Source organism: Panthera pardus, unplaced genomic scaffold (genome assembly GCF_024362965.1).
Source record: "Panthera pardus isolate Hobbes unplaced genomic scaffold, ASM2436296v1 HiC_scaffold_22, whole genome shotgun sequence".
NCBI lineage: Eukaryota > Metazoa > Chordata > Mammalia > Carnivora > Felidae > Panthera > Panthera pardus.
The window spans coordinates 47,120,866-47,148,645 of NW_026526788.1; the positions used below are offsets into that span (position 1 = coordinate 47,120,866).

The following is a 27,780-nucleotide window of genomic DNA, read 5'->3' on the forward strand; positions in this document are numbered from 1 at the left end:
CTTCCGACTTCCGGGACGTACAGTTGTCGCAAAGCGGAAGTGCAAGGATTAGCGCGTACCGGCTCCCGGAAGGTCACCGTGTGAAGGAGGCAGTGGTAACGCCGGTCTCCCCGCTGTTACTGGGGAGCAACGGCCCAGCAGAAGAACCCAGCCTCAGGTGGCGGGGAAGGGCAGACGGGCGGTTTGCTGCAACATCATGGAGAGCGGCGGGGGAAGCGGGAACAAAACTACAGGGGGGTTGGCCGGCTTTTTCGGAGCCGGTGGGGCAGGTTACTCGCACGCGGATCTGGCCGGCGTCCCGCGTGAGTATCGGGCCTAGGTTGTGAACATTTCTCAGCGGTTCTTGCGACTCCGCCAGATGTGTAGCGTGTACTGTTCCTTTTTGGGGGCTGACGTTCACAATCTTAGTACCAGTGGTGGGGTTACTGTGTTTGCGCTGCCTCTTTCAAGATTGAACCAGTTTTTGGAGCCACGGATCCCCGAGAAGATCCGTTTGGGTGACCTGGACTCAGGAGATGTTGCATGTTCTTTTTATATCCAAGCACGGTGCCTCATTTTTCCTCCCGCACATTCCTTGTGCGTTGGTCTGTGTGCTTGGCTCTAGGTTAAGAGGAGAGCCCAGCTCTGCAAGTAAATGCATTCCAAACAACGAGCCTGTAAATAACTTTTCAAACACAAAGTTCTGTGTTTCGAAACCACACAGTAGCCGTCAGGGCAAAACATTTAATAGTGCAAATAGCCAAGAAAGAAACGGGAGTCGAGCCTGCGGGAGGAGCTGAGAGGCGAGCTGCGCTTTAAAAGTCACTTACGGACTTGAAGAAAAAAAGTTAAGAATTTTAGGAAAGGAAATATGCAAGATCGAAAGTGCAGAAGCATGAATGTCCTACCTGTGCCCTTTCAATCCTGTGAATATGTATTCCAGATGTCTGTGACTTTGTGGGTGTTCAAATGGATGAACAGAACTTGTTCTGATTCTCCAGGTACTTTGTGCTCAAGAACAAAAGAGCCCAGTGTCACCTCTGCCAAAACTGAATCTGGAACGCATTTTACACATACGTCTTCGGAGGTCTGAGTTTTGGAGCACAGAGGGCACTACCTTAATGTGACCAAGCATTGTTACGTTAATTTGATTAAGATTTGAAGGTAAATTGAGAAATGGAGGGATGAACACCATTCACTGAGCACCTGGGATCAACCAACGACTTTTCTGGATAGAGGACTACCAACAGTTAGATGACTGCTGCGTTCAGTGAACTGAGCCAAGTAACACAAATAAACACATTTCAGTTATATGTATAAGTGTACATAAAGCCATCAAAACCGGGTCATGAGATGGTGATGGGAGCAGGATGCCGTTTGAGAGTGGGTCAGAGAATGCAACTAGAGGGTGTTGACATTTGAGCTGTGACCTGAATATAGTATAGATCGGAGGTGAGGCAGGTGTACAAGGGAAAATAGTCCAAATGCCCTGAGAAAAAACAAAGTTGACATGTTTAAGGAACAAATGATGGGCCAGTGTGTCTATAGAGTTGCAAGGGAGTTGGAGTAGTAGGAGATAATGAGATGAGGAGGGCAAGGAATGACCACTAATGCAGTGTTTTGTAAACCGTGGTAGGAAGTTTGGATTTGATTACAAGGGTGAATGGAAGCCATTAAGGCTGATTTCCTTTTCTTAAAAAAATCACGTTAGTTGCTATATAGGAAGTAAATTGAAGGGATTAGAGCAAGTGAGGAGTCCATTTAAGTAGGAGATTGTTACAGTAGTCTAGGTGAGCTTTAATGGTTGGACTGAGATGGTAGCAATAAGGATGGTGGTAAGTAACGAAGTTCAAGGTACTGAATATAGAATTCATATTGATGAGAAGACTTGAGTATTTCATAGATTGTGAGCAGTCAACTGAGGTGCACAGGATTCAAGGATTAAATTTAAAATATGAGAAAGCTGATTTTCTTTGACATATTTTTCTGTCATCAAAGTTAGTGGGATTCAAGTGTGGCTGTCTGTAAGTTTCCATTGTCTTTTGTTATGACCCCCATGCCTATGGTGATAACCCGAGAACCCTCTACACTGCCACAGCAAATCTACTCTGTCAGCAGCTGTCAATACTGCTGAAGGAACTGCCTTAAAATATTTATATACAACACATAACACCAAGCACTGTTTTTCTCATGGAATTGATTGGTCTCTTGTCAGTCTTATTTTGCAATTTGTATAGATGTCAAGCATCCTTGTAGCAAAGTTGAGAGAAATTAGCTTTATAATTGACCTTGGCTATGCTTCCTGCTACTTGGATTATTTAATCCACATTATTGCCAATATCTTCTTGGTATGACAGCCTGAACTCATACCATTTTCCTAGTATAAGGCATGGTTTGGTATTCAGGACCTCAGGAGGAGGCAGCCTCAAAACTGCCAGACAGGATGAGCATAGAAAAGGAGAAATTTTCATATTCAAGTGAGCCTATAAATCAAAATTGGAAAACAAATGAAACAGTGTAATTAACACTAAATGAAATAACTTTTTAGAATTTCATTGCAATATGCTTTGTTTTCTCTCTAGTGACTGGTATGAACCCTCTGTCTCCTTATTTAAATGTGGATCCACGTTATCTCGTGCAGGTAAGATTAAGACTAGTCCTTTTATGAATTTACTAGTTTGGTGTGTTATCTTACTGTTTAAAAAAAAGTTTCTTACGCTAACTAGATCTACGATACATACTTCTGGAGGCACCAACTCTGGTCTCCATCCACCTTTTTTCTTTGTTCTGAAACTCTGGGGATTTGGCTTGCGTCTCCCTGATACTATCCCTTTAAAGGGTTTTTGAGGTTCAAGGTGTGTTTTTTTCTCCCTATTTAAACATTTGTAAAGTATACTAACCTAAAATTTACCATCTGACCCATTTTTAAGTGTACTGTTCAATGTTACCAAATGCATTTATAAGATTAGGCAACAATTACCACCTACCATATACATAACCCGTTTCATCATGTAAAACAAACTATGCCTGTTAAAAAAATAACTTCATTCCACCTTCCCTCCCACCCATCCCATGGAAACTACCCTTCTGCTTTCTGTTTTTGATACTCTAAGTACCTCAAATAAGTGGAATCGTACTGTATTTGTTTTTTGTGATTGGATTATTTCATTTAACATAATGTTCTCAAGTTTCATCTATATTATAGCTTATGTCAGAATTTCTCCTTTTTTAGGCTGGATAATATTTAATTGAGTAATATTCCATTTTGCTTATCCATTCATCTGTTCCTGGACACTTGGATGGCTCCTGTATTTTAGCTACTGTTGATGTGAACGTTAGCATTAGTGTACAAATGTCTTTTCCCAACTCTCCTTTTAATTCTTTTAGTTACATATCCAGATGTAAAATCGCTGGATCTTAGGGAAATTTTATTATTTTCTGAGGAATTGCAGCTATACCATTTTACATTTCACTGGATCTCATAAATTTTGACATGTCGTTTTCTTTTTTATTCATCTCTTAAGTAAAGGGTGTGTTATTTAATTTCCATGAATTTGTGAATTTTTCAGTTTTCTTTCTGTTACTGATTTCTAACTCCTACTGTTGTGGCTGGAGAGGATACTCTCTATGATATCTTTTAAAATCTTTTGAAACTTAATTTGTGTCCTTACATGATCTATCTTGGAAGATGTCCCACATGCACTTGAGACATATATCTGTGCTATTATTGTTCGGCAGAGTGTTTTGTATATGTCTGTTAGATCTGTTTGCTGTTTGATTTATTGTGTTAAGTCCTTATTTTCTTACTACCTTCTGTCTGGTTATAATGGTTGCTATCCATTATTGAAAATAGATTATTGAAGTTTCCAGTTCTTAGTGTAGAAATTTCTATTTCTACCTGTAATTCCATCATTTTATATTTAATGTATTTTAATGGTCTCTTACTAGTTATGTTTATAATTTAATCTTTTTACTGAATTGAAACTTCTTAATATTTTTATGACCTTTTATTATTATGTAAAATCTATATTTTCTGATACTCATATGTTCACCCTGTTCTCTTTTGGTTATTATTTGCATGGAATAATCTTTTTCTGTCATTTCACTTTGAACCTCTTTGTTTTTGGAACTAAAGTAAACCTCAGTGTAGTTGGATCATGGTATTTTTATCCATTGTGCTGATCTTATGACCTTTGCTTACAGAGTTTGATCCATTTATATTTAAAGCGATTACTGGAGCCACCTGGGTGACTCAGTCTGTTGAGCATCCAACTCTTGATATCAGCTCAGGTCATGATCTCAGGGTAATTGGATCAAGCCCCATGTCAGCCTCCTCGCTGAACACAGAGCCTGCTTGGTATTCTCTCTCTCTCTCTCTCTCTCTCTCTCTCTCTCTCTCTCTCTCTCTCTGCCCCTCACATGCACGCTCTTTCTCAAAATAAATAAAAACTTTTAAAAAATAAATTAGGCATTGATTTCTTAGACATGACACCAAAAGAATAAGTTATTAAAAACAACTGATAAATTGGTTTTAATAAAAATTTAAAACTTTTCTACTCCAGACTACACACTTAAGAATAAGGAAAAGACAGTTCACAAACTGAAAGAACATAACTGTAAATCATTTAATATTTGATAAGGACTTAAATCAATAATATGTAATTTTTTAGAAAACTCTTAAAACTCATTTATAAGAAGTTTAAAAGTGGGTAAAAGATCTGAACAGACATTTCTCCAAGAAGATACACAAATGTTCAATAATCACATGAAGCATGTTCCATATCACTTACTAGAGAAATGCAAATCACAAAAACAAAGTGAGATACCACTTCACACCTGCTATAGCTATAGTTAGAAACACAGGCAATAACTGATGTTAGTAAGGATGTGGAGAAATTGGACCTTCATGCACTACTGGTGGAAGTGTAAATTGAACTAGCTGCTTTGGAAATAGTCTCACAGTTTCTCAAAATATTAAAAGTAGCGTTACTGTATGACCCAGTAATTCCACTCATAGATATATACCCAAGAGAATGGAAAACATATGTCCACACAACAAATTTTACATGAATGCTCATATCAGCTTTATTCTAAATAGTCAAGAAGTAGACACAATCCAAATATCCAAGTTAAGAATGGATAAACAAAATGTGGCATCTCCATGCAAAGAGATACTCTGTAGCAATAAAAAAAGAATGAAGTCATGATGCTTGCTACAACATGGGTGAACCTTGTAAACTTACTAAATAAAAGAAGCCAGTCATAAAAGACCACATATTGTATGATTCTATTTATATGAAACATCCACTACTGATAAATATAAAGAGACAGCAAATTGAGTAGTGGCTGCCCAGGGTAGGGGATAGATGGAGAATGACTGCTAACAGGTATGGGGTTCTTTTTGGGGTAATGAAAATGCTCTGAAACATTATAGTCTTTGTTGTACAATTGTGAATATACTAAAAACTCAAAACCACTGAATTATACACTTTAAATAGGTGAATTATATGTTATATGAATTATATATCCATAAATTGGGTGGGTTTTAAGAGTAATGGTTAAGACTTTTTGTTTCAAGATGAAACACTAAATATTTGACCTTTGCATTTCTTGTTGAGTATGTTGTTTTTTTTTTAATGTTTATTTTTGAGAGACAGAATGCGAACAGGGGAGGGGCAGAGAGAGAGGGAGACACAGAATCTGAAGCAGGCTCCAGGCTCTGAGCTGACAGCACAGAGCCCAACATGGGGCTTGAACTCACCGCAAGATCATGACCTGAGCCGAAGTCAGAAGCTTAGCTGAGCCACTCAGGCATCTCTTGTTGAGTGTGTTTTGAATAGAAGCAAGTTGATTAGGGCTTGTTTAAAATTTGTTTTTGCTGGAAGTGTTTGTCAAATATTATCTACACTGTAGGTTTATTGCTTTTATTTCAAAAGTACCTCTCTGTCAGTATGTTACTCAAAATTTCAAAACTAATCAAATGTAGTTTGCTTAAATGTTGGATTTAAGCTTAAAGGTTATACTGTAGCTCCATTTAAAAATACAGTAACATTGGGACCCTGCATTGCTAGGCAGGGCCAAAAAGGTTAGACATCAAAGAAAATTCTGTATTTTAAAGAAATTGTGATTCTTGCTTAATCACACACATTTGTAGTGACATCTCCCATTCAAATGTTAGAGGGACTTCAGAATTGAAAAAGTTTTCTCGTCTCATTGTCTGTTTTTATAAAAACCATGGAAAGCCTAAATTTAAAAACTGTACCTTAAGTAAATTGCATTTTGTGGAACATTTTTCCATACTTTTGAAAGACAGACATGTTAAGTACTACTTGTGAACTCACCATATACTGATTTTTGGCAACAGCTCTTATTTGAGGCACATTTGTGGTTTCTCTTACTATTGATTTGTGTTGTCACCACTTTTGCATCCTCGCCAATAGGTTAAATATTATATTAAGTAAATAGTCTTCCTCTTTGTTAGGCCAGAGGAACATCCAGTATAAACAAGGAAAATTTGGGGATGCCTGCGTGGCTCAGTCAGTTAAGCGTCCAACTTTGGCTCAGATCATGATCTCACAGTTCATGGGTTCGCGCCCTGTGTCTGGTTCTGTGCTAACAGCTCAGAGCCTGAGCCTGCTTTGGATTCAGTGTCTCCCTCTCTCTCCCTCTCCCCCGTTCGTGCTCGCTCGCTCGCTCTCTCTCTCAAAAATAAATAATAAATAATATTTTTTCAAAAAACAAGAATTTGAATATTTCTAACGTGCAGTTGAAATATAAATATTTCACATAATCTCAGCCACCTGACTATTTTATCAGGTACACTGGTGCCCATCCTTGGATTTGTTTCTTTTCTGTGGTAGTAAACAGTGGTATTGGTGATCTTTTAGTGGTGCTAGTGTCCTACCCTGTCAGCAGCACAAGTTGAACTTGAACTTTTCAGTGTATCTTCCCTACGTACATTGTATAAAGATACTTTGAGATCAGCCTTGGTAAGTGGTTATTTTTTGCAGTTTAAATTTGGCTTGCAGAAGTCTTTTTTCTATAACATCATAAACTGTTAATCCTATTTTGATAGAAACCAAAAGCCTTAATTTTATGGAGATTAATATAATTTGGCCAGTGTCCCCTCCCTCAAAATATCTTTAGAAATTTTTGTTATATGACACAGTTGAGATTAATAAGCCCCGGTGACAGTTAAGCATCAGATTGTTTCCAGGTGGCTCTGGGTGTGAATTGATGTACATTTGCCTTCATCCTCATAGTACTTTTATCCCAGTTGACCCTAGCAAAGAGTGAGTTGGAGATGACATGCACTTGTGCTTATTAATGTCCATCCTGACCGTTTTCTTAGTTTCCTGTTTGTAATACATGATCCATTTCTGGATTGAAGAAAAACGTATCTCATTAAATCACATGGCATTTCTAAAAACCTCAAGCCAGAAGCACAACTTATTTTTATTTTTATTTTTTAAGTTTAATTACTTATTTAGAGAGAGAGAGAGCCTGAGCCAGGGAGGGTCAGAGAGAGAAGGAGAGAGAGAATCCCAAGTAGGCTCTGCACTGACAGCGAAGAGCCCAACATGGGGTCAAACTAATGAACCATGAGATCATGACCTGAGCCAAAACCAAGAGTCAGGCGCTTAACTGACAGAGCCACCCAGGCGCCCCTCCAGAAACACAATTTTTTTTTTTTTAACGTTTATTTATTTTTGAGACAGAGAGAGACAGAGCATGAACGGGGGAGGGGCAGAGAGAGAGGGAGACACAGAATCGGAAGCAGGCTCCAGGCTGTGAGCCATCAGCCCAGAGCCCGATGCGGGGCTCGAACTCACGGACTGTGAGATCGTGACCTGAGCTGAAGTCGGAGGCTTAACCGACTGAGCCACCCAGGCGCCCCCAGAAACACAATTTAAAACTAAGTCATTAATATAAAGGTCAAGAAGCACCCCAAATTCGCAAAACTGTATAATAGATCATGACCTAGGATCTCTTCTGAGTTTGTTTGTTGTTGCCCACCAGACCATTTGTGTGATGAGAGTAGATGTGCTTGCTTATTTGTGCATTTTTTGCTGAGAATGTATGCACAAGCCAGAAATAAAAAGCCAGTGCAGAGCTGTAGCTCACTGAAGTTCCATATTTGGTAAAGGGATGTTTCCTTGTTAGCAAGTCGCCAGCAGTGTTTTAACCATTTTTGTATAGAAAGTTTGGCAATTATGTATTGAATGTGTTCTTTATAAGAGTATATTATAGAATCATGGGGCGCCTGGGTGGCTCAGTTGGTTAAGCATCTGACTTCGTTTCAGGTCATATTCTCACAGCTCGGGAGTTCAAGCCCCACATCAGGCTCTGCTGACAGCTGAAAGCCTGGAGCCTGCTTCAGCTTCTGTGTCTCCCTCTCTCTCTGCCCCTTCCCCACTTGAATTCCGTTTCTCTCTCTCTCTCTCTCCCTTCCTCCCTCCCTCCCTCCCTCCCTCCCCCCTTCTCTCAAACCTTAAAAAAAAATTTTAAGAGTATATTATAGAATCAATCATATACTCTTACAGTAGCATTTTCAACTTAGGATTTTTGGGTGACTCAGCATTCGTATCAAGTTTGTGTATGCATTTACTGGAAAGAGAGACGATGGCTTTCAAAGATTATCAAAAGAATATATGCTCCCCCAAAGAGTTAAAAATTATTTATTAAGGGACACCTGGGTGTCTCCATCAGTTAAGTGTCCCACTGTTTGTTTTCAGCTCAGGTCATGATCTCACATTTTGTGGGATTGAGCCCTGCTTCGGGCTCTATGCTGACAGTGCAGAGCCCGCTTGGAATTCTCTCTCTCCCACTCATACTCATTCTCTGTCTCCCCCCCCACTCCGCTTGTACACGTGCATCTCTCTTTCAAAATATGTAAAAAGGAAAACTTAAAAACAAAGGAGAATTAAGGGTGCCTGGGTGTCTCAGTTGGTTAAACATGACTTCAGCTCAGTTCATGATCTCATGGTTCGTGGGTTTGAGCCCCACATGGGGTTCTCTGCCCCTCCCTTGCTTTATTATTTCAAAAATAAACAAACATTTAATGTATAAATATAAATAAAATTTTAAAAAGGAATTATTAGGAAGGTAATTTTGCCCTTGCATAACTGATCCAAACTTTTGTGCTTTTATAGTTTCTGCCCTTTCTCTTATTTCATTTGGTTTTACACATGGTAAATTGTGCTTGATAAATAGTAGCTACAGAATGAGAGTTGCTCTCTTTTTCCACGCTGGTTTATTTCAATCCAGTAACCTGTGACTTGTCATACCTTTCAGTTTCCCTTTCTCTAGAGCTGTGCTTCCTAAACTCTCTAGCACTGTTACTTCATATTCATCATTAAGTAAGGTAAATTAAATTGATTACAATCTGTCAGACTTACATTAAGAAACTAAGTTCCAAATGAGAAAGCCTCCTAAGAACTAATGAGTATAATTGTATATGTTGTATATTTCATTCCACTTTGATATAGGGGTTGCTATTGCACAAAGTTTTATTTTGGTTTGACTAAGTATAGTTGGGTTTTAGTTAATTTAAGGGTTTACTTTTTGTGAAAAACTACTTAGACAAATGAGGAAACATTTTGCAAGTACTGGGTCTTGAGGGGAGCTCAACTCAGTTTTCATTATTACTTTTTTAGGATACAGATGAGTTTATTTTACCGACTGGAGCTAATAAAACCCGGGGTAGATTTGAACTGGCATTCTTTACCATTGGAGGATGTTGCATGACAGGTGGGTATGATGATTTTTTTTTTTTCAGCGTCCTCAATCCACATAGTCAAAAATGCTTAAAATCCGGGGCGACTGGGTGGCTGAGTCAGTTGAGCATCTGACTCTTGATTTGGGCTCAGGTCATGATCCCAGGATCATGAGATTGAGCCCTGCATTGGACTCTGTGCTGAGCCTGGAATCTGCTTAAGATTCTGTCTCTCCCTCTGCCCCCTCCCCTAATCGCACACTTGCTGTCTCTCTCATCTTTTTAAAAGTGCTTAAAATCCAAAGCAGTTCAAATATTGGTTTCAGGGTTTTAAAGAATCATTATTTAGGGGCACCTGGCTGGCTCAGTCAGTAGAGCATGTGACTCTTGATCTTGAGATTGTAAGTTCGAGCCCCACATTGGGTGTAGAGATTACTTAAAAATAAGATCTTTAAAAATAATAACAATAAATAATCATTATTTTTGTTTATCTTTGCCTATTAAAAAGTAAAAAAGAATCAGAAGTGCAGTTGTTTTTTAATACAAAGCTGCATTATTTGGATGAATTGTTACTGTGATTTACTAGGGGCTGCATTTGGAGCAATGAACGGTCTACGGCTAGGATTGAAGGAAACCCAGAATATGCCCTGGTCCAAACCAAGAAACGTACAGTAAGTCTTACGTAATCATCTAATGTAGTGATATTTGAATATTAAACTCTACTTTGTTGGCTTGATGAACACAGCCTTGAGATGACACGTTTAGAGTATTGACATATGTTTTGATCAATTTTTTTATTTTCTTACTGAAAATAAAAGAAACTAAGGAATCAAGTTACTGAGACTAAGGTTTTTAAAGGAGTGATTTTTGAGTCAGTGTCCCTCAATTAGCTGGTGCTATCCTATCCTGACTTCTACACCTTTTTCATTCTGCAGTTCTGAATAACATGCTTTTCAGGTTGTTGAATTGCTGGTACATTATTTGGATAGTTCGAGGGCCTGCAGAACCATAGGACATGATAGTAAATTAGCACGTAAAAGTGATTGCTGGATCTGCTCTCATTCCAGTTGAACTTTTTATTGATTTTACTCTCAATTTCTGAAATGGAGGGCTAACGCAAAGTTATCATGAAATTCTTAAAACTTAGTGGTAGTTTCTGAATCTTCTCAGGAAATTGAAGTTTGTGGAAAATGGAAAGTAGTACATCTTCACCCTGCCTAAAAAATAAACGTGACCAGTCCATGTAGATATTCCCTAAATAATATATGAGTGGAGTCACACAGTATGTATTCGATGGCTCATGGTCTTGGTTCAGGACACATTAAGCTTTATCTTCTTTATATGTTGTTTAGCCAGCAGATGGCAGCAGGTGTGCTAGAATTAGACCTTGGGAATCCTGAAGGCTTGTCAAGTTTTTCATATTCCTGTTACTATGGATCTTGCTTTACTAGGCCAGATCCTTGTATATTTTTACATTTATATTAATATTTGTCCCTTACTACAATAATTTTTTTTTTTTTACTTTTTTGTGTTATGGAGAATTTTGAAAATGTACAGAAATAAACAGTAGTACAGTGAAGACCCATGAACCATAACCTCTTCTCAACAGTCAACCAACCAGTATTGGGACCAGTTATGCACCATCTCATTCTCCCCTCCCATATTACTTTGAAGCAAATCCCTAACATACCATTAAATACCAATTTGAAGATGCGGCACCTGGGTGGCTTAGTCGGTTAGGTGTCCGACTTTGGCTCTGGTCATGATCTCACAGTTTGTGGGTTCGAGCCCTGCATCAGGCACTGTGCTGACCGCTTGCTCAGAACCTGGAGCCTGCTTCAGATTCTACGTCTCCCCCTCTCTCTGCCCCTCCCGTGCTCGTGGTCTGTCTCTGTCTCTCAATAATGAATAAATGTTAAAGAAAGTTTTTTTAATACCAATTTGAAGGTGAAGTTCTCCTAGAAAAGATAACCTTTGTCTCTTAAAAACAGTGACAGTATTGTTTGGGCAGGGGGTGCAGGGAGAGAGTCGCATTTGCAATTTTTAGATCAGATTTTTTAAATCTTCTGTATTACTTTTTATATAACCATTCTGATACTCCTGGGTAGGAAGCATTTAAAATAGGAGACAGCCTCAGGGTTAAACCTCCGACCTTGATTCAGGTCAGGATCTCATGGTTCCTGAGTTCAGGCCCTGCCTCAGGTTCTCTGCCCCTCCCTTGTGCACTCTTGCTCTCAAAAATAAACAAACATTTAAAATAGGAGACAGCCTGTAAAAATTGAAAGGACAGGGTTTGGGCCCAGACAGATCTATATAGCTTCAAAGTCTAGTTCCATTATATACTGTTTTTTGGTCTTAGGTAAATTTTTTTCTACCTTCTGCCTTTAAGGGTTATTAAGAGGTGATTAAAGTTGCTAAGGGCCCAGTAAGTGGAGATATATTACCCAAATTGCATACCAAAGAATTTCACCAATTTGCAGTGTTAAACAGCCTTTAGAGATAATACAAATTTCTGTTATTGGGCATTAATTTAAATGAGTTCTTTAACTCCATTAAATGAGTTTTTTCATTCTTCGTTATTATAATTTCATAATTTCCAGCAGTAGTCAGCTGTCCGGATAGAACCATTCCGGTGATGGTGTTACACTGCTGGGAGAGGAAAGTCCTGTCTTTTTCCTCCAGTTGCCTCTGTCACTGTTCTGGTGGCGCCTGGCACTGGTGTGAGGCAGAACTGTGCTTCCTTGAGAGTGTGCTAAGCGTTCACTTGGGCCGCTTAGTTCTAGTCTGGGAGCAGACACAGCATGTGCTTTCTCCACATATTCTAATTAGATGGTTTTTTCCTTCTCTTTGAATACTTCCCTGTAATTCTGCTGTATTCTGTAACAGTCCACGCTTTGATTCTATTTAATATGTTGAGTATATTCTTCCTCCAAAAAAATTTAATTGTAAGCTAGGTTATCCATTAGAATGGTCTTTTTCTTTTTTTAATGTAGATCAATTACTGTAAACTTCTCTATAAAATACATTCTAGGCTATCATTCAAAGCCTTTCTATATTTGATTTATATTTATTTATATTTTTTTTTTAATTTTTTTTAACGTTTATTTATTTTTGAGACAGAGAGAGACAGAGCATGAACAGGGGAGGGGCAGAGAGAGAGGGAGACACAGAACCGGAAGCAGGCTCCAGGCTCTGAGCCATCAGCCCAGAGCTCGATGCGGGGCTCGAACTCACGGACCGTGAGATCGTGACCTGAGCTGAAGTCGGACGCTTAACTGACTGAGCCACCCAGGCGCCCCGATTTATATTTTTTTTTTTAATTTTTTTTTTTAAGGTTTTTTATTTATTTTTGAGACAGAGAGAGACAGAGGATGAACGGGGGAGGGGCAGAGAGAGAGGGAGACACAGAATTGATAGCAGGCTCCAGGCTCTGAGCCATCAGCCCAGAGCCCAACGCAGGGCTCGAACTCATGGACCGCGAGATCGTGACCTGAGCTGAAGTCGGACACTTAACCGATGGAGCCACCCAGGCGCCCCTATATTTATTTTTAATAATAATAATTTTCCTTACTCATTGCCCAAAAATGTTGGAAGTTTAACCTTCATTTATATTTGTATAAAGTAAAAGCCAGCCTTACTAAATTCTAAGGAAGTATTAAGTTATCTTTTAAAATTAAGAAAACCCTGGGGACACCTGGATTAAGCATCCAACTCTTGATTTCCTTTTCAGGTCATGATCTCATGGTTCATGAGATTGAGGCCCTTCGCTCTCTCCTTCTCTGCCCCTCCTCCACTCGCACGGATGTACTTCTCTCCCTCTCTCAAAATAAATAAATAAATGTTTTTTAAAAAAATAAAATTAAGAATACCTGAGTGTTGGGTTTATACGTAGTAAATAGCTACAATTATGGTTTTTCAAAGTGCTAGAGAAATAATGATTCTAAGTACAGATTCTTTCTCTTTCTGCCCTGGTAGGATTTTGAACATGGTGACTAGGCAAGGGGCACTTTGGGCTAATACTCTAGGTTCTCTGGGTAAGTAGAGATCTCACTTAATAATAAATCATTAATGCAAAGGATATATATGTATCATGAACAATTTGACCTGCCAAAATTCTGGCCCTAGGATATTAAAAATTGTATTTGAATCTACTCTGATGAGTAATGTAGGTAATACTTAGGAAAAGACCATGAACAACATAACAATAATTCCAGATGCTAATACCATTTTTCAGTGTTTTAAGTCTTTTTAGATTTTACATACTCTCCTGTCCAAGCAAGATACCAACCCATGTTTTAGGTAGATATGGAGTCCACATAATTCAGGTCCAAGTCAAATGCCTTTGTATGTTAAGAAAGGTTCAAGGCCCTGTAGTAAGATACAGATTAATGCAACCCTTTTGCTATGTTTTCCTAATAGCCTATTCAGCATTCTGTTTACCTAAGTAGGTTTCCCAGACTGAATTTTCAGAGGTGTTATAGGGCCTTTGTAGATAATGAAAACATTTGCAGTTCTGAGCAAGGGGTAATTTAGTAGGATTTAAGACCAAATGCTTTAATATTATACTATTTATGAATATTTGACTCTCTTGATTATTCATAGCATATAATAAATGTACCTGTGGTACTTATGCTGTAAGAACCAAGAATTTCTTTGTAACTTGGTTGAAAGTCTGAAAATCTTCTAATTGTGGCAGATTAAGTAAGGGAAATTTTAAGTATCTCATTGAAAAAATAGAAAAAGCATCTGTTGTGAAAGAATAATAGCCTAGCTTTGTTGTGGGATTTGGAAGCAGTACATTTTCACACTGTAAGGTCAGATTGACATTTGAGATCCTAGTAAATTATTGCCTCCATATGCTACTCATGTCCTCTTTGCCCCCACCCCATACACAGTCACCCTCCTTTGTTCCTGTTTGGTTGCTTATATATCTCTAGAGTGAAAAGCCATCCTGCTCTGCCCAAGGACTTTCTTAGTTTTAGCATTGCAGGCAAGTCTCAGTCCTCGGAAAACTGGGATGGCCAGTTGCTTTGTATGTTTCTGATGTAATAGAAGTTCAATTTCAATTAAATAAGTTGAAAGGGTAAGAAGAGCCTTTATAGAAATATAAGAATATCACAACAGAACGGTTGTAAGGCTGAGTTTGGTGTAACATTGAAGGGTCAAATAAAGCACAGTTTCAAGAAAGGTAAGGAAAAGGATTAGTAGGAATCTTTACAGGTACAAGAGATAGATAGTTTTGGGGAACATCTTGTTAAAACTAAATAAAGCTAGTGTTACAGTTTTTGCCTGTGCCAGAACCAAACCTCAATTTTTTTTTTTAAGTTAACATTTCTCTTAGAATAGAAATGCATGTGTTTTTGTTTCTAAATTCAAAGTATAGCTATTAAGAATAAAATAAGTGAAAATTTTAAATATTTTTCCTGAGATTCCAAGAAAAATGGAACTTTTTGTAATTAACTACTATTGGTGTTTCTTCTGAAGCTCTTCAAAAATTTTCTTTGTATATCCTGAGTTGTACACACATGTGCCCGCTTTACAGGCTAATGAATATAGTTTTTCCTACTTTTTGTTTGGAGTATGTATTATTCCATCATATGGAAAGTCCCTTTCTGGGTCTATCTGCTTTGATGGGCATTTTATTTACAAGCTTTTGCTGTTACAAATACTGTTCTAGTGATCATTCTTTTATATCTTTGAATGCTTATAGAATGTCCGTAACGTAGATTTATCTAAATATAATTGCTTTACTGACTTTCAATAACTTTTTTATTAGTAATCAGTCCATTTCCCCTGTAGCTTTGCTCTATAGTGCATTTGGTGTCATCATTGAGAAAACACGAGGTGCAGAAGATGACCTTAACACAGTAGCAGCTGGAACCATGACAGGCATGTTGTATAAATGTACAGGTAGGTACTGTTGAATGAAGAGCTATCTCTGAATACACTTTGAAGTATGCTTTGAAAGTGAAGTATCCACAGATTTCAGAGTACACTTAACACATTTTTTGCAGTGTAATGGAGTGTTCTCTAAAACCTCATGGGTGTTCGGGGTTTTGTTTTTGTTTTTTTATTTTGATAAAGTACACGAAACATAAAATTGGCCATCTGAACCATCTTTAAGTGTAAGTTTAGTAATGTTAAGTATATTTACGTTGTTGTGGAGCATTACCTTCATCTAATTCCAGAACTTTTCTTCATCTTGCAAAACTGAAACTGTATCCAACTTCATTTTCCCCATCCTTTAGCCCTTGGCATCTACCATTCTGCTTTCTAACTATGAATTTCAACTCTGAGTATTTTAGGTATTTCATGTAAGGAATAATAATACTGCATTTGTCTTCTTGTGACTGGCTTATTTCTTTTGGCATAATATCAAGGTTCATCCATGTTGTAGCATGTTTCAGAATTTCCTTCTTTTTCAAAGATGAATAATACTCTGTTTTACATATATACCACATTTTCTTTATCCATTCATCAGTGAGTGGATACTTCGATTGCTTCCATCTTGGACTACTATGAATAATGCTCCTATGAACATAGGTGAACCATTAGATTTTGAAAAAATAGAACCCTAAGAATTGAATCAAAATGACCTGAGTGAAGATCAAATATCAAATCCTTCTCTAAGATAGAAAAGAAATTAGCATTCACTGCGTTATACCCCCAGTTATAAGCACTTAATATAACTTATTAAGAAGTGCCCCGGTGACTCGGTTGAGCCTCCAGCTTTGGTTTAGGTCATGATCTCACGGTCAGTGAGTTTGAGCCTCACATCAGACTCACTGCTGTCAGCACAGAGCCTGCTTCAGATCCTCTGCCGCCCCCAACGCTCCCGCCGCCGCCTCCCCCCCGCTGCTCACACATGCTCAGTCTCAGTCTCTCTCAAAAAAGTAAAAGTTGAGATATACATACATACATACATATATATATATATATATATATATATATATATATGACTTATTTTATTTAAAACTGAACTGATAATCATCACACCCCAGTTTTATAGATAAGCACAATATTAAGAGGACCTCTTTCAAAAGGTCCTAATTAGTGATGGGCCCAAATTTTTTTTATCACATTTCTGCTTTAAATGACTTAATTAAGCTACTTATACTCATGCCTCTGAAAATTACTTTTGTTTGATTTTTTAGACATTAGACACTGGATTAACTGAGCTAATTCTTTTTATAAATTCCTCCATCAAAATTTCAGGTAGCCATTTTTGCTAGAAAGAGAAGTCTCAACAGGGTTATGAAATCCAAGATTTCCTGATATATCTGAGAGTAAGAGGTTTTTTCTGTATTGAAAATGGATCACATTTGGGGCGCCTGGGTGGCTCAGTCGGTTGGGCGACCGACTTCGGCTCAGGTCATGATCTCGCAGTCCGTGAGTTCGAGCCCCGCATCGGGCTCTGTGCTGACAGCTCAGAGCCTGGAGCCTGCTTCTGATTCTGTGTCTCCCTCTCTCTCTGACCCTCCCCCGTTCATGCTCTGTCTCTCTCTGTCTCAAAAATAAACGTAAAAAAAAAAAAAAATTAAAAAAAAAAAGAAAATGGATCACATTTGGAATTTTATCCCTAAGAGCTCACAGTACTTCTTACTTGTGTATATGTACTCATGTAAACAGAGCTCCCAGGTGGATTAAGACATTACATACCTTTTATGTCCATGAAGATGTTACCTTGACGTAGAAAAATCGTGTTAAAAATACTGGGGCATCTGGGTGGCTCAGTCAATTGAGTGTCCGACTCTTGATTTTGGCTCAGGTCATGATCTCACAGTTCATGGATCCAAGACCCACGTCAGGCTTCGTGCTGGTAGTGCAGAGCTTGCTAGGGATTCTCCCTCCCTCTCTCTCTGTCCCTCACTCATGTGCATGTGCTTGCTTGCTCTCTCTCAAAATAAATAAACTTTAAAATATTTAGATATTAGAGTAATTTAAAAAATGTAAAAATACTTCACATTGAAAATCTTTAGGGTCAGACAAAAGAATTTAAAACTTTAACTGCAGCACAAGGGTTCACTCAGCAAGAGTTTACTTGGCCCAAACTATGCTTACAAAAGATCAAATTAATATTTGAGAAACAGATTTCACAAAAAAATACGGAATTCCAGCTTCTTTTGAATAAATGGAAGATACCAAGCTTACATTATTTGTGTTGGCAAATGGCTGGGGTTGAGTGGGAGCTGCTGCTACACCAGTTGATGGGCACTGAAGTTCTACCTCAGTACCACTAGTCCCTGACTTCTTACTCAGGGTAAGGCGCTGTGGCATTTCCTCTGCTGAGGGCATCCCTGAATATAAGAATGTACTGAATTACCATCTTAAGACATATTATGCACATTTAAAAGATAGAAAAGGCTGAATTCTTGATATCGAAAGACATGGGAGCCTAGCTATCTGTGTCCGGGACTTCCTTGCAGTCATAGCATGACAGCATGACTGTCCCACAGGGTGGGACACCTTCAGCTTAAATTATGAAAGAGAAAGTTCTTGGCTCAGAAGAAAAAAAGCAAAAACAAATTGATTCTAGGTCAGGTGACATGTAGATTTCATTTTCCATTGCAATTGTGAAACATAGATGAAGTATCTGACCCAGAATTCCAACGTTAGCTCATAGTTTCCTGGCCGAACAATTTAAATTTAGCTCAGCACATCAGAATCAGTATACAAAAGCAGAGCAGTATCTTTCATTGATTTCTGGTTTATTTTTTTTTTTTTTTTAACATTTTTTATTTATTTTTGGGACAGAGAGAGACAGAGCATGAACGGGGGAGGGGCAGAGAGACAGGGAGACACAGAATCGGAAACAGGCTCCAGGCTCCGAGCCATCAGCCCAGAGCCCGACGCGGGGCTCGAACTCACGGACCGCGAGATCGTGACCTGGCTGAAGTCGGACGCTTAACCGACTGCGCCACCCAGGCGCCCCAGATTTCTGGTTTAAAATAAACCTAAGACAGAGCACAGAATTAGGAATTTTGTGTGGTAGGAATACAAATACAACTTCAGCTTCTAGATTCAGGGATTTAGAAAAGGGGTGAGACACTCTTTTGGTCTAGAGCCAGCCCAAACTGTTAAAGACACAAGTTTACATTTAGGGAATGGCTAATTCCTGCTGACCAAAAATATTTCCAACTCTTCAACAATGGAAATTAAAAAAGAGGAAGTTTGAAATTAAAGTAGTATAACTCAACTTAGATTTGGAGCTACTTTCGTGGAAAGAAAAATCATGGGGAAAAATACATGAGAAAATGGGTAGTTGTCAGAACAAAAGGAGGCTAATTTAAAGGAATATTTCTGATGGGATGATTTTAGTTTAAATCCAATGTTTAATGAGTTTAAATATTTTTCAGAGGGTATTCAGAGGGTCATTAGACTTTCTGTGGCCTGTGAAAATCTGTTTAGTAATAAACAGTATTCTATCAGAACAAGAACAGCTGTAGTTTTGCTCTTGTTCATAAGCTTAGGACTAATGTTTAAAAGGCCTGGTCACTAATCTTCAGAAACAAGGCATCAGCAACCAAAAGATATGGGTCCCCCCTTTCCCCTCACAAAAAGGCCCTGACCTTTTCATTCTGTGCCATCCATAAGAAAGTCATCTTAGAAAAGCAAACTAAATAAAAGTTAAAAACACCTACAAATCCATTTCATCATAATAAGTAAATGTAGGGCTTATTGTTAAAAGGTACTACTTATCAATAGGTTCCAGGCCTTCAGAATTAAACCGTATATGCTAACCATACTTTTTTGATGATTTCTTTATTTCTGTTACTGGCAGCAGTATTCTTCCAGTAAATTAAGACAGATGTAACATATATTACAGGCATAGGGCTGTAATATATAAAACATTTCGACAGATCTCTTAAACCAACAATCCAATTAAAAAATGGAGTAAGGATTGACAGAACACTTCATGGAAAAATACACATCACCACTAAACAATAGAAGTCACTAAATCTTACAGGCAACCAGGGTAAAGCAAAATAAACCATTAAGATAATATTTTTCACCAAGTATCTTTTAAAAAGTGATGATAGGTAACTGATATTTACCAGAGGGGAAGTGACACCTAATACTGACAGAGGTAAGCAAGCAGTCGACATTAGTTATTAATATTTTAAATCTGTAGATCTTTGCTCAGCAATTTATCCTACAGCATACTAAGGCATACACACAAAAAAGGGGTCTGGACCACCATAACCACCACAGGAAAGCAACCAAAAAGATGAAGAATCTGGTGGGAAAAATCGTCCTAAGAGGACAGTAATATGGGGAGGCAAAAACAGCAGAGATAATTGAATGCTTGCATGGAAGAACCTGGGTTGCTAGGAAGGGACCAGTGGGGTGGAGGTGGTCCTGAGGAAAGCCCGAATGTCAGCTGCTGTGCTGTGACAGTCACACATACTGCTTCCACTCTAACGAAGCAAAGAAAAAAAATAGGGAGGCAGGAAACGTCTGTTCTAGTGTTCCGAGTCACCTTTGGTTTCTGCCCTTCTGTGTCCCTTCACTTCATCATTTGTGAAGTTCACTACCTAGCACCTGAGTTGCCTTTTCTCACAAGGCTGAACTTCTGTAACAGTATTTTTCATTAGCCATTTTGACTTTGGGCTTCTACCTTCAGTCTGTCTTATCTATTCACTATTTCTGGTTTATCTTCCAGTATGGTTCTAATTCTAGTAATCACTTTTCAAAAACCTTTGATGATGACACACTGTGTTTCAGCCTAAATTTAAATTTCTCGTCCTAGCCTTCCTTGCTCTAATCCTCTCCCATTTTCAGACTTTTCTCCCACACTGTTCTTGTGTATGTTATATGACCAAATACGTAAATTTGAAATCCAATCCATCCATAAGGCCCAGTTCAATTGTTAATACCTCTTTCAATAGATTTCCTTTTTTGGGGGGGGGGAGGGGGGCGGTGATTGAACTTATTTAGTTTTGGGTTTTTTTTTTTAATTTGTATTTATTTTTTTAATTTGCATCCAAGTTAATTAGCATATAGTACAACAGTGATTTCAGGAGTAGATTTTTTTAATGCCCCTTACCCATTAGGCCATCCTCCCCTCCACAGCCCCTCCAATAACCCTCTGTTTCTTCTCCATATTTAAGAGAGTCTCTTATGTTTTTGTCCCCCTCCCTGTTTTTTATTATTTTTGCTTCCCTTCCCTTGTATTCATCTTGTTTTGTATCTTAAAGTCCTCATATGAGTGAAGTCATATGATATTTGTCTTTCTCTAATTTCACTTAGCATAATACCCTCTAGATCCATTCATGTAGTTGCGGTTGGCACGATTTCATTCTTTTTCATTGCTGAGTAATACTTCATTTTATATATATATATATATATATATACACACACACACACACACACACACACACACACACACACCACATTTTCTTTATCTGTTCATCCATCGATGAACATTTGGGTTCTCTCCATACTTTGGCTATTGTTGATAGTGCTGCTATAAACATTGGGGTGCATGTGCCTCTTCGAAACAGCATCCCTGTATCGCTTGGATAAATACCTAGTAGTGCAATTGCTGGGTCATAGGGTAGTTCTATTTTTAATTTTTTGAGGAACCTCCATACTGTTTTCCAGAGCGGCTGCACCAGCTTGCATTCCCACCAGCAGTGCAAAAGAGATCCTCTTTCTCCACATCCTCACCAACATCTGCTGTTGCCTGAGTTGTTCGTGTTAGCCATTCTGACAGGTGTGAGGTGGTATCTCTTTGTGGTTTTGATTTGTATTTCCCTGATGATGAATAACGTTGAGCATTTTTTCATGTGTCGGTTGGCCATCTGGATGTCTTCATTGGAGAAGTGTCTATTCATGTCTTTTGCCCATCTCTTCACTGGATTATTTGCTTTTTGGATGTTGAGTTTGATAAGTTCTTTATAGATTTTGGATACTAACCCTTTATCTTCTTTGCAAAAATCTTCTCCCATTCCATCGGTTGGTTGCCTTATAGTTTCCCTGATTGTTTCCTTCACTGTGCAGAAAATTTTTATTTTGATGTCCCAATAGTTTATTTTTCCTTTTGTTTCCCTTGCCGCCGGAGAACGTGTTGAGTAAGAAGTTGCTGCGGCTGAGGTCAAAGAGGTTTTTGCCTGCATTCTCCTGGAGGATTTTGATGGCTTCCTGTCTTACATTTAGGTCTTTCATCCATTTTGAGTTTATTTTTGTGTCTGGTGTAAGACAGTGGTCCAGGTTCATTCTTCTGCATGTTGCTGTCCAGTTTTCCCAGCACCACTTGCTGAAGAGACTCTTTATTCCAGTGGATGTTCTTTCCTGCTTTTTCAAAGATTAGTTGGCCATACGTTTGTGGGTCCATTTCTGGGTTCTGTATTCTGTTCCATTGATCTGAGTACCTGTTCTTGTGCCAGTACCATACTGTCTTGATGATTACAGCTTTGTAATACAGCTTGAAGTCTGGATTTCTTTTTTTTTTTTTTTTCTTTTTTCTTTTTAATCTATCTTGGAGGCGATTCAGTATGGTGAAAAAGACAATGGGCTTTGGCATCAAATGGGTTTGACTTGACCAGCACTAGGTCACTAAACAGCTACACCAAGAGAGTAACTGTCTGAATTTGTCTATAATACGAGAGCAACCAGTATTCCCTTCATAGACTCGTAAATGAAATCACCTATAGAAAGCAAGTGACTTACCTCCTACCATAAGCACATTTTATACCATTCTTAGAAGGCTTAACACAGTTTTCCTGGTAGGAAGTCAATAGGCAAAAAGTAAGATTGAAAAATCAAGAAGTAGCAAGATAGTTATGTTTTTTAGAAACAAGATAAAGAGCAGAGAATGAAAGTAGTTGCCTTTGGAAATAGAAATTAGGGTGAGGATGGTGAGTGTGCCACATTGTTGTGTATCACTAAAATCTTTTAGCACTTTTTAAATTGTTTATATGGACTACTTTAATAAAAAGCGAAAGTGAGCAAAGACCTTTATCAACATAATAAAAATGAGGTATTTGGGGCACCTGGGTCGCTCAGTTGGTTAAGCATCCGACTTTGGCTCAGGTCATGATCTCATGGTTGATGAGTGCGAGTCCTATGTCCAGCTCTGTGCTGACAGCTCAGAGCCTGGAGCCTGCTTCAAATTCTGTGTCTCCCTCTCTCTCTCTGCCCCTCCCCTACTCGTGCTCTGTCCTCCTTAAAAATAAATAAACACTTAAAAAATTTTTTAAAATAATAAATAAAAATTAGGCATTAGATTACAAGGGTGGAGTGGGGAGACACTGTTCAATGGGTACAGAGTTTCAGTTTTGCAACATGGAAACAGTTCTTTGGAGATGGATGGGGTGATGATAGCACAACAATCCCAGAAAACCTAGTGCTACTGAACTATACTATTAAAATGGTAACTTTTATATATGCTTTATCTCAATTTTTAAAATAAATTCAATAAAATTTTGGAAAGTATTTAATAGCCATGACAGTGTGTAAGTAAGGCAGTTCCTCCAAAGTAGGGGCCAAGAACACCTGCTGGCCAAATCCCTATCTGTTCACTGTCTTGAGGCTAAGAATATGTTTTGTTTTTAAATATGGTTGACCTTTGAACTCCGTGAGGTTGAACTGCACAAAGTTTTCTTTGATCAGCACAGTACTATAAATGTGTTTTGTCTTGAGATTTTCTTAGTAACATTCTTTTCTCTAGCTTGCTTTATTGTAAGATTGTAATACATAATTCACATAACATATAAAATACTTACTGATCAACTGTTTACGTTCTCAGTAAGGCTTCCAGTCAACAGCAGGCATTAGTAGTTAAGTTTTGGGAGGAGTCAGAAATTGTACTTGGATTTTTGACTGTGCGGGGTGGGGGGGGGGCGGGGGGAGTCACATCCTTAACCCCACGCATTGTTAAGGGTTGACTGTAGTTACATTTTAAGTGGTTATATAAGTATCTACATAATAGCCTTTGGGCCCTGAAAGCCTACAATATGTACTTTCTGGCCACTGTAAGAAAAATATTCTGATCCCTGCTCTAAAGTAATTGTCAGTTCAGTATGTTAGCTCTACACTATCCAGCTCTATACCCCACAAACAAGGTACTTAAGTATTCTGGGCCTTATTTTCCTATGTTTAAAAGAGATAATATTTGTCCTTTCTGGAAGAGTTGTGTAAGGACCAAAAAGATAGAAGGTAAAACTGAAGCACCTGGCTCACATTTGTTTTGCTTTATAGACATTGACCGTTGGCCTTCTTGCTCAAAGCAAGAATATTTGCTAATCAACTTCCTGTGCTTAGTTGGGCAAAAGTTGGTTACAGAAAGCCTAAAGGCAAGGCCCTCAAATGTTTAACACAACCAGTTGGAAAACACTGGAATTAATAGAAAGTTAAAACTAAAACATGGCTTGGTATGTGGTAAGAGGCTAGCCTTGAATCAGAATCAGCTGTGCTTAGTAAGTCAAACACTGCCTATGTTTAGCGTCTACTTGGTGGAAATAACTTTTTTCTAGCCTTCAAAGAAGTGACATTTTGGGGCGCCTGGGTGGCTCAGTCGATTCAGTGTTGGACTTTGGCTCAGGTCATGATCTCATAGTTCGTGAGTTTGAGCCCCGCATCAGGCTCTGTGCTGACAGCTCAGAGGCTGGAGCCGGCTTCAGATTCCGTGTCTCCTCTGCCTCTCCCCAACTCGTGCTCTCAAAAATGAATAAACATTTAAAAAAATTTTTTTAAAGTGACTTGTTTGAACTAAGTTTCATTTTGGTCAGAAAGTAGAAAGCTTTCCGGGGGATCATAAGAGACACTTAATGTGCCACTGATGTCCCTAAGGTCTTAGTCTTGTAGTTCACAGTTTCATTATGTTACCCCTAGTGCCTCTGCCCAGGGAGGCTCTTTATTTGATAGCTAAGAACTAATGTGAAAATCCTTCCAAAAGTAGAAATTAGGACACTCAAAGCAAAGGACCAACCATAAGGAACAGTTTACAGCTATTTCCAAACCAGTGGGCAGAGTTCAGAGCCCGGTGGATCTGTAATCAACTAAAGATCTAGGGGAGTTTTCAATGTTTAGTCCTAGGAAAACATCTGCAAAATCATTGTGCTTTCAGTTATCTGCCCTGCATCATTTTTCTGCTAATAAACAGCAGTGAGACCACCTTTCTTTTGTGTCGACTCAGAATGGAGTACTATATAACCTGCTTTAAAGAATCCTCATTACACACAAAGTTTAGATTTAATAACTGAGCCATACTGATGCTGTTGCAAATATCATTTATTCTCCTGTGCTTCATAGTTTATTTTCCTCATTTTAGTCATTTATCTAATTATAGTTTACTTTTACTTTCAGCCCCTAGAATTTTTTGTTGACTTACTAGTCAAAGACATGAAGTAGATTTTTATTAAACTGGGTAGATTGTTTTTGAGTTAGCAGGTTGAGTGTATATTACATTTATAATTTTCCAGCTGCATTGAATACAGGTGCAAAATCCAACTGCCATAGTCTAAACATAGCAAGAGATGATGTGGGATTCAAGGAGAGAGCTCCCATTTAATTTTTTTTTTAATTGTTTCTGACCTCTCCTTCCCACCCTCCCCACCCCCACCCCCCCCCCACCCCCCGCCGTATTTGACAGCTGTTTATAGATGATGCCTGCAGCTTCTGTCTGTTTAAGAGAGATAATTAGGGCACTTCATGTTGGAAGCCTACACAGGTCAGCTATCAGACATCTTCAGACTAGAGAGGATCCTGAAGGGAGTGGCCCTTTAATCTATCGGCTGAAGCCATCTGGCAGGACATTCATTGCAGGAATGCTTGGTCTGAAGTGTTCTAACTCAGCAACATCACTGAATTTCACAGAATTTACTGGTTTATACCCAGAGGGCCTCTAGGAAGGTAATCACAGGACCACAGCTCCGTTCCACCTTTGCCTTCCTAACACAGGACTTAAAATGAATACTCCATCGGTACAATGTGGGCTTCCTGACATTTATGGTATCAACTTGTTTGTAAAACCATAGAACATCAAGTTATTTCTTAAAAGCTTATTTCGGTGCCCCTAGTCCTCTTACTAGACTTGGGGACTGTTTTCAGGTAACTGATGAAAACGTTTTTGTTTTTGCATTTCAAGTGTAATCCATATTGCTAATCTTTTTTCACATGAAAAAAATTGTTTTGTTAAGTAAAAACAGTTCAAAGTCTAATCCTTGGGTGGTTTTTCAGTAAGTATAATGCTGCTCAGTGCCTTATTGCTCATTAGTTGTAGATTGTCTGATATGGCAGTGTAGGAATGGAGGAGGGGGGTGGGGGTGTCAGTACCTAACTCAAAGCTTGATTATAGCCGTCTTATCACCACTTCTTGAGTCTTCAAAGTTAACAGAGGACCTGTCCAGAGTCCAAAGATAATGTTAATACTGTTTCCAAAGAGGGTGTCACCTTGTTTATATTGTAGCTGTAAATCAATTGGTGGGGCTTGTGGGTTCTAAACAATATGACTAACGGGAAATTATTGCTTTGTTTGGGACTTCAATAATATGCATGAGATCTTGTCTGAAGTGTGGGAACAAGTGAGATTGAGAAAAATCAAATTATTAATGCTCATGATCTTAGCTACAAATTGTAAAATTAAAAGAAAAAATGGTTGTGAATGAGAATACAGTGTATGTATTAAACTGGTGATTTAGGGATGTTTCTCTTGAACCTGTCTTGGTTTCTTGTGTTAACTTTAGGACTTCTGTTTGAGATGGAATATTTACATATAAACAAATCGTGTGCCTCAATTTCATGATAACATTATTTAATCCTTTGCTGCTAGGACACTTGTAATACAAGGCTGTTTTGTTTTTGTTTTCTTTTCCTTTCCCAGGTGGTTTTCGAGGGGCAGCACGAGGTGGGCTAGCAGGACTGGCGCTTACCAGCCTCTACGCACTATATAATAACTGGGAGCACATGAAAGGCTCCTTGCTCCAACAGTCACTCTGAAGATTTGCCAAGTTGTGAATGGAGGACACTTTAGTAGCAATCCAGATCAATTTATAGGTCAGTCTGGAGTTACTCTTTCTTCCTACAATTAGTTTGAAAAATTGGAGACACCAGTTTGCTGTGGCGAAGATCATGGTTGGTTGACCGGGACTGGCACTCTTTCCAGCCCAAGCTGAAGCCAAAACCCTCTGGTGGCTGAGTAATGTGGTTCTCCCTTTCCCTGGAACTGGAAAACTACTTACTCACAGAATTCACGTCGTGATGGTTGTCGATAGTATATCACCGCATTTGTTTATTTAATGATCTGAAACTGTAATGTTCCCTTGTATTCCCAATAAAAGGTGAAAACAGAACTAAAGTCATAACTCCAGTGTAAACACAGTGGGTGTCTCCATTTAAAACATTTTTCTGGGGGGACCTGGATGGCTCAGTCGGTTAAGCATCCAACTCTTGGTTCCAGCTCAGGTAATAATTTTATGGGATTGAGCCCCATGACAGGCTCTGTGCTGATACTGCAGAGCCTGCTTGGGATTCTCTCCCTTTCTCTCTGGAAATAAACATTTGTAAAAAATAAAAACATTTTTCTGGGCATAAAGCGAAAAGTGACTCTTAAAAGCATTTCTGTCTGCCCCCACTAGGCCCAACAAATTTTCATGGTTGTGTTGAAATGAAGGGCCCAACACATTTCATGGTTGTGTTGAAATGTGTTGAAATGAAGTTTTTACCTTGGCACCATTAACAGCTAGGTTACAATTATTCTGCCATACAACTGACACTCAACCTCAAGATACTTGAGATCTAATGAGTAGAATAGTCTGTCCAACATTCATGCTTAATTCTTTACTCATTAACTCCTCTCCTTAGGTAATTAGAAACAGATAATTAGAGGAAATAGACAAGAGCTACAAGGGTTTAAGGAAGCCTTGGGAAAGCTAAAGGAGGTAAGGGCAAGTCACTTAATTTTCTGAGTTTTGTCATCTATGAAATGAACTTAAATAAAACTGTACTGCATGTTACACATATACACAATAAATACAGAGCAACTAGTGGTTATTATGATGGGAAAGAAAAGAGTAAAGGTGGGGCCTTTGGCATGCACCTAGTAAGGAATTTGACAGGAAAGCACTGAACCTTGGCTGAAGGCC

The 27,780-nt window shown here is 38.5% G+C and overlaps 1 protein-coding gene and 1 non-coding gene across 3 annotated transcripts; both read left to right on the forward strand.

Moving 5' to 3' along the window:
• Positions 1-50: 50 nt before the first annotated feature.
• On the forward strand, positions 51-27,000 carry LOC109264570 (mitochondrial import inner membrane translocase subunit Tim23). 2 transcript variants are annotated; one of them, XM_019444925.2, is made up of 7 exons: positions 51-302; positions 2,562-2,620; positions 9,636-9,729; positions 10,281-10,365; positions 13,670-13,728; positions 15,494-15,604; positions 26,520-27,000. In XM_019444925.2, the coding sequence occupies exons 1-7, from the start codon at positions 197-199 to the stop codon at positions 26,633-26,635; spliced, it is 630 nt and encodes a 209-aa protein (XP_019300470.2). In that variant the 5' UTR covers positions 51-196; the 3' UTR covers positions 26,636-27,000. The 2 variants fall into 2 exon arrangements, with proteins under 2 accessions (XP_019300470.2, XP_019300471.2); XM_019444926.2 differs by lacking the exon at positions 51-302 and adding an exon at positions 850-1,143.
• Positions 12,290-12,493, forward strand: LOC128772594 (small nucleolar RNA SNORA74). Its single transcript, XR_008416769.1, has one exon. It is a non-coding gene; the product is annotated as a small nucleolar RNA SNORA74 (small nucleolar RNA).
• Positions 27,001-27,780: the final 780 nt, after the last annotated feature.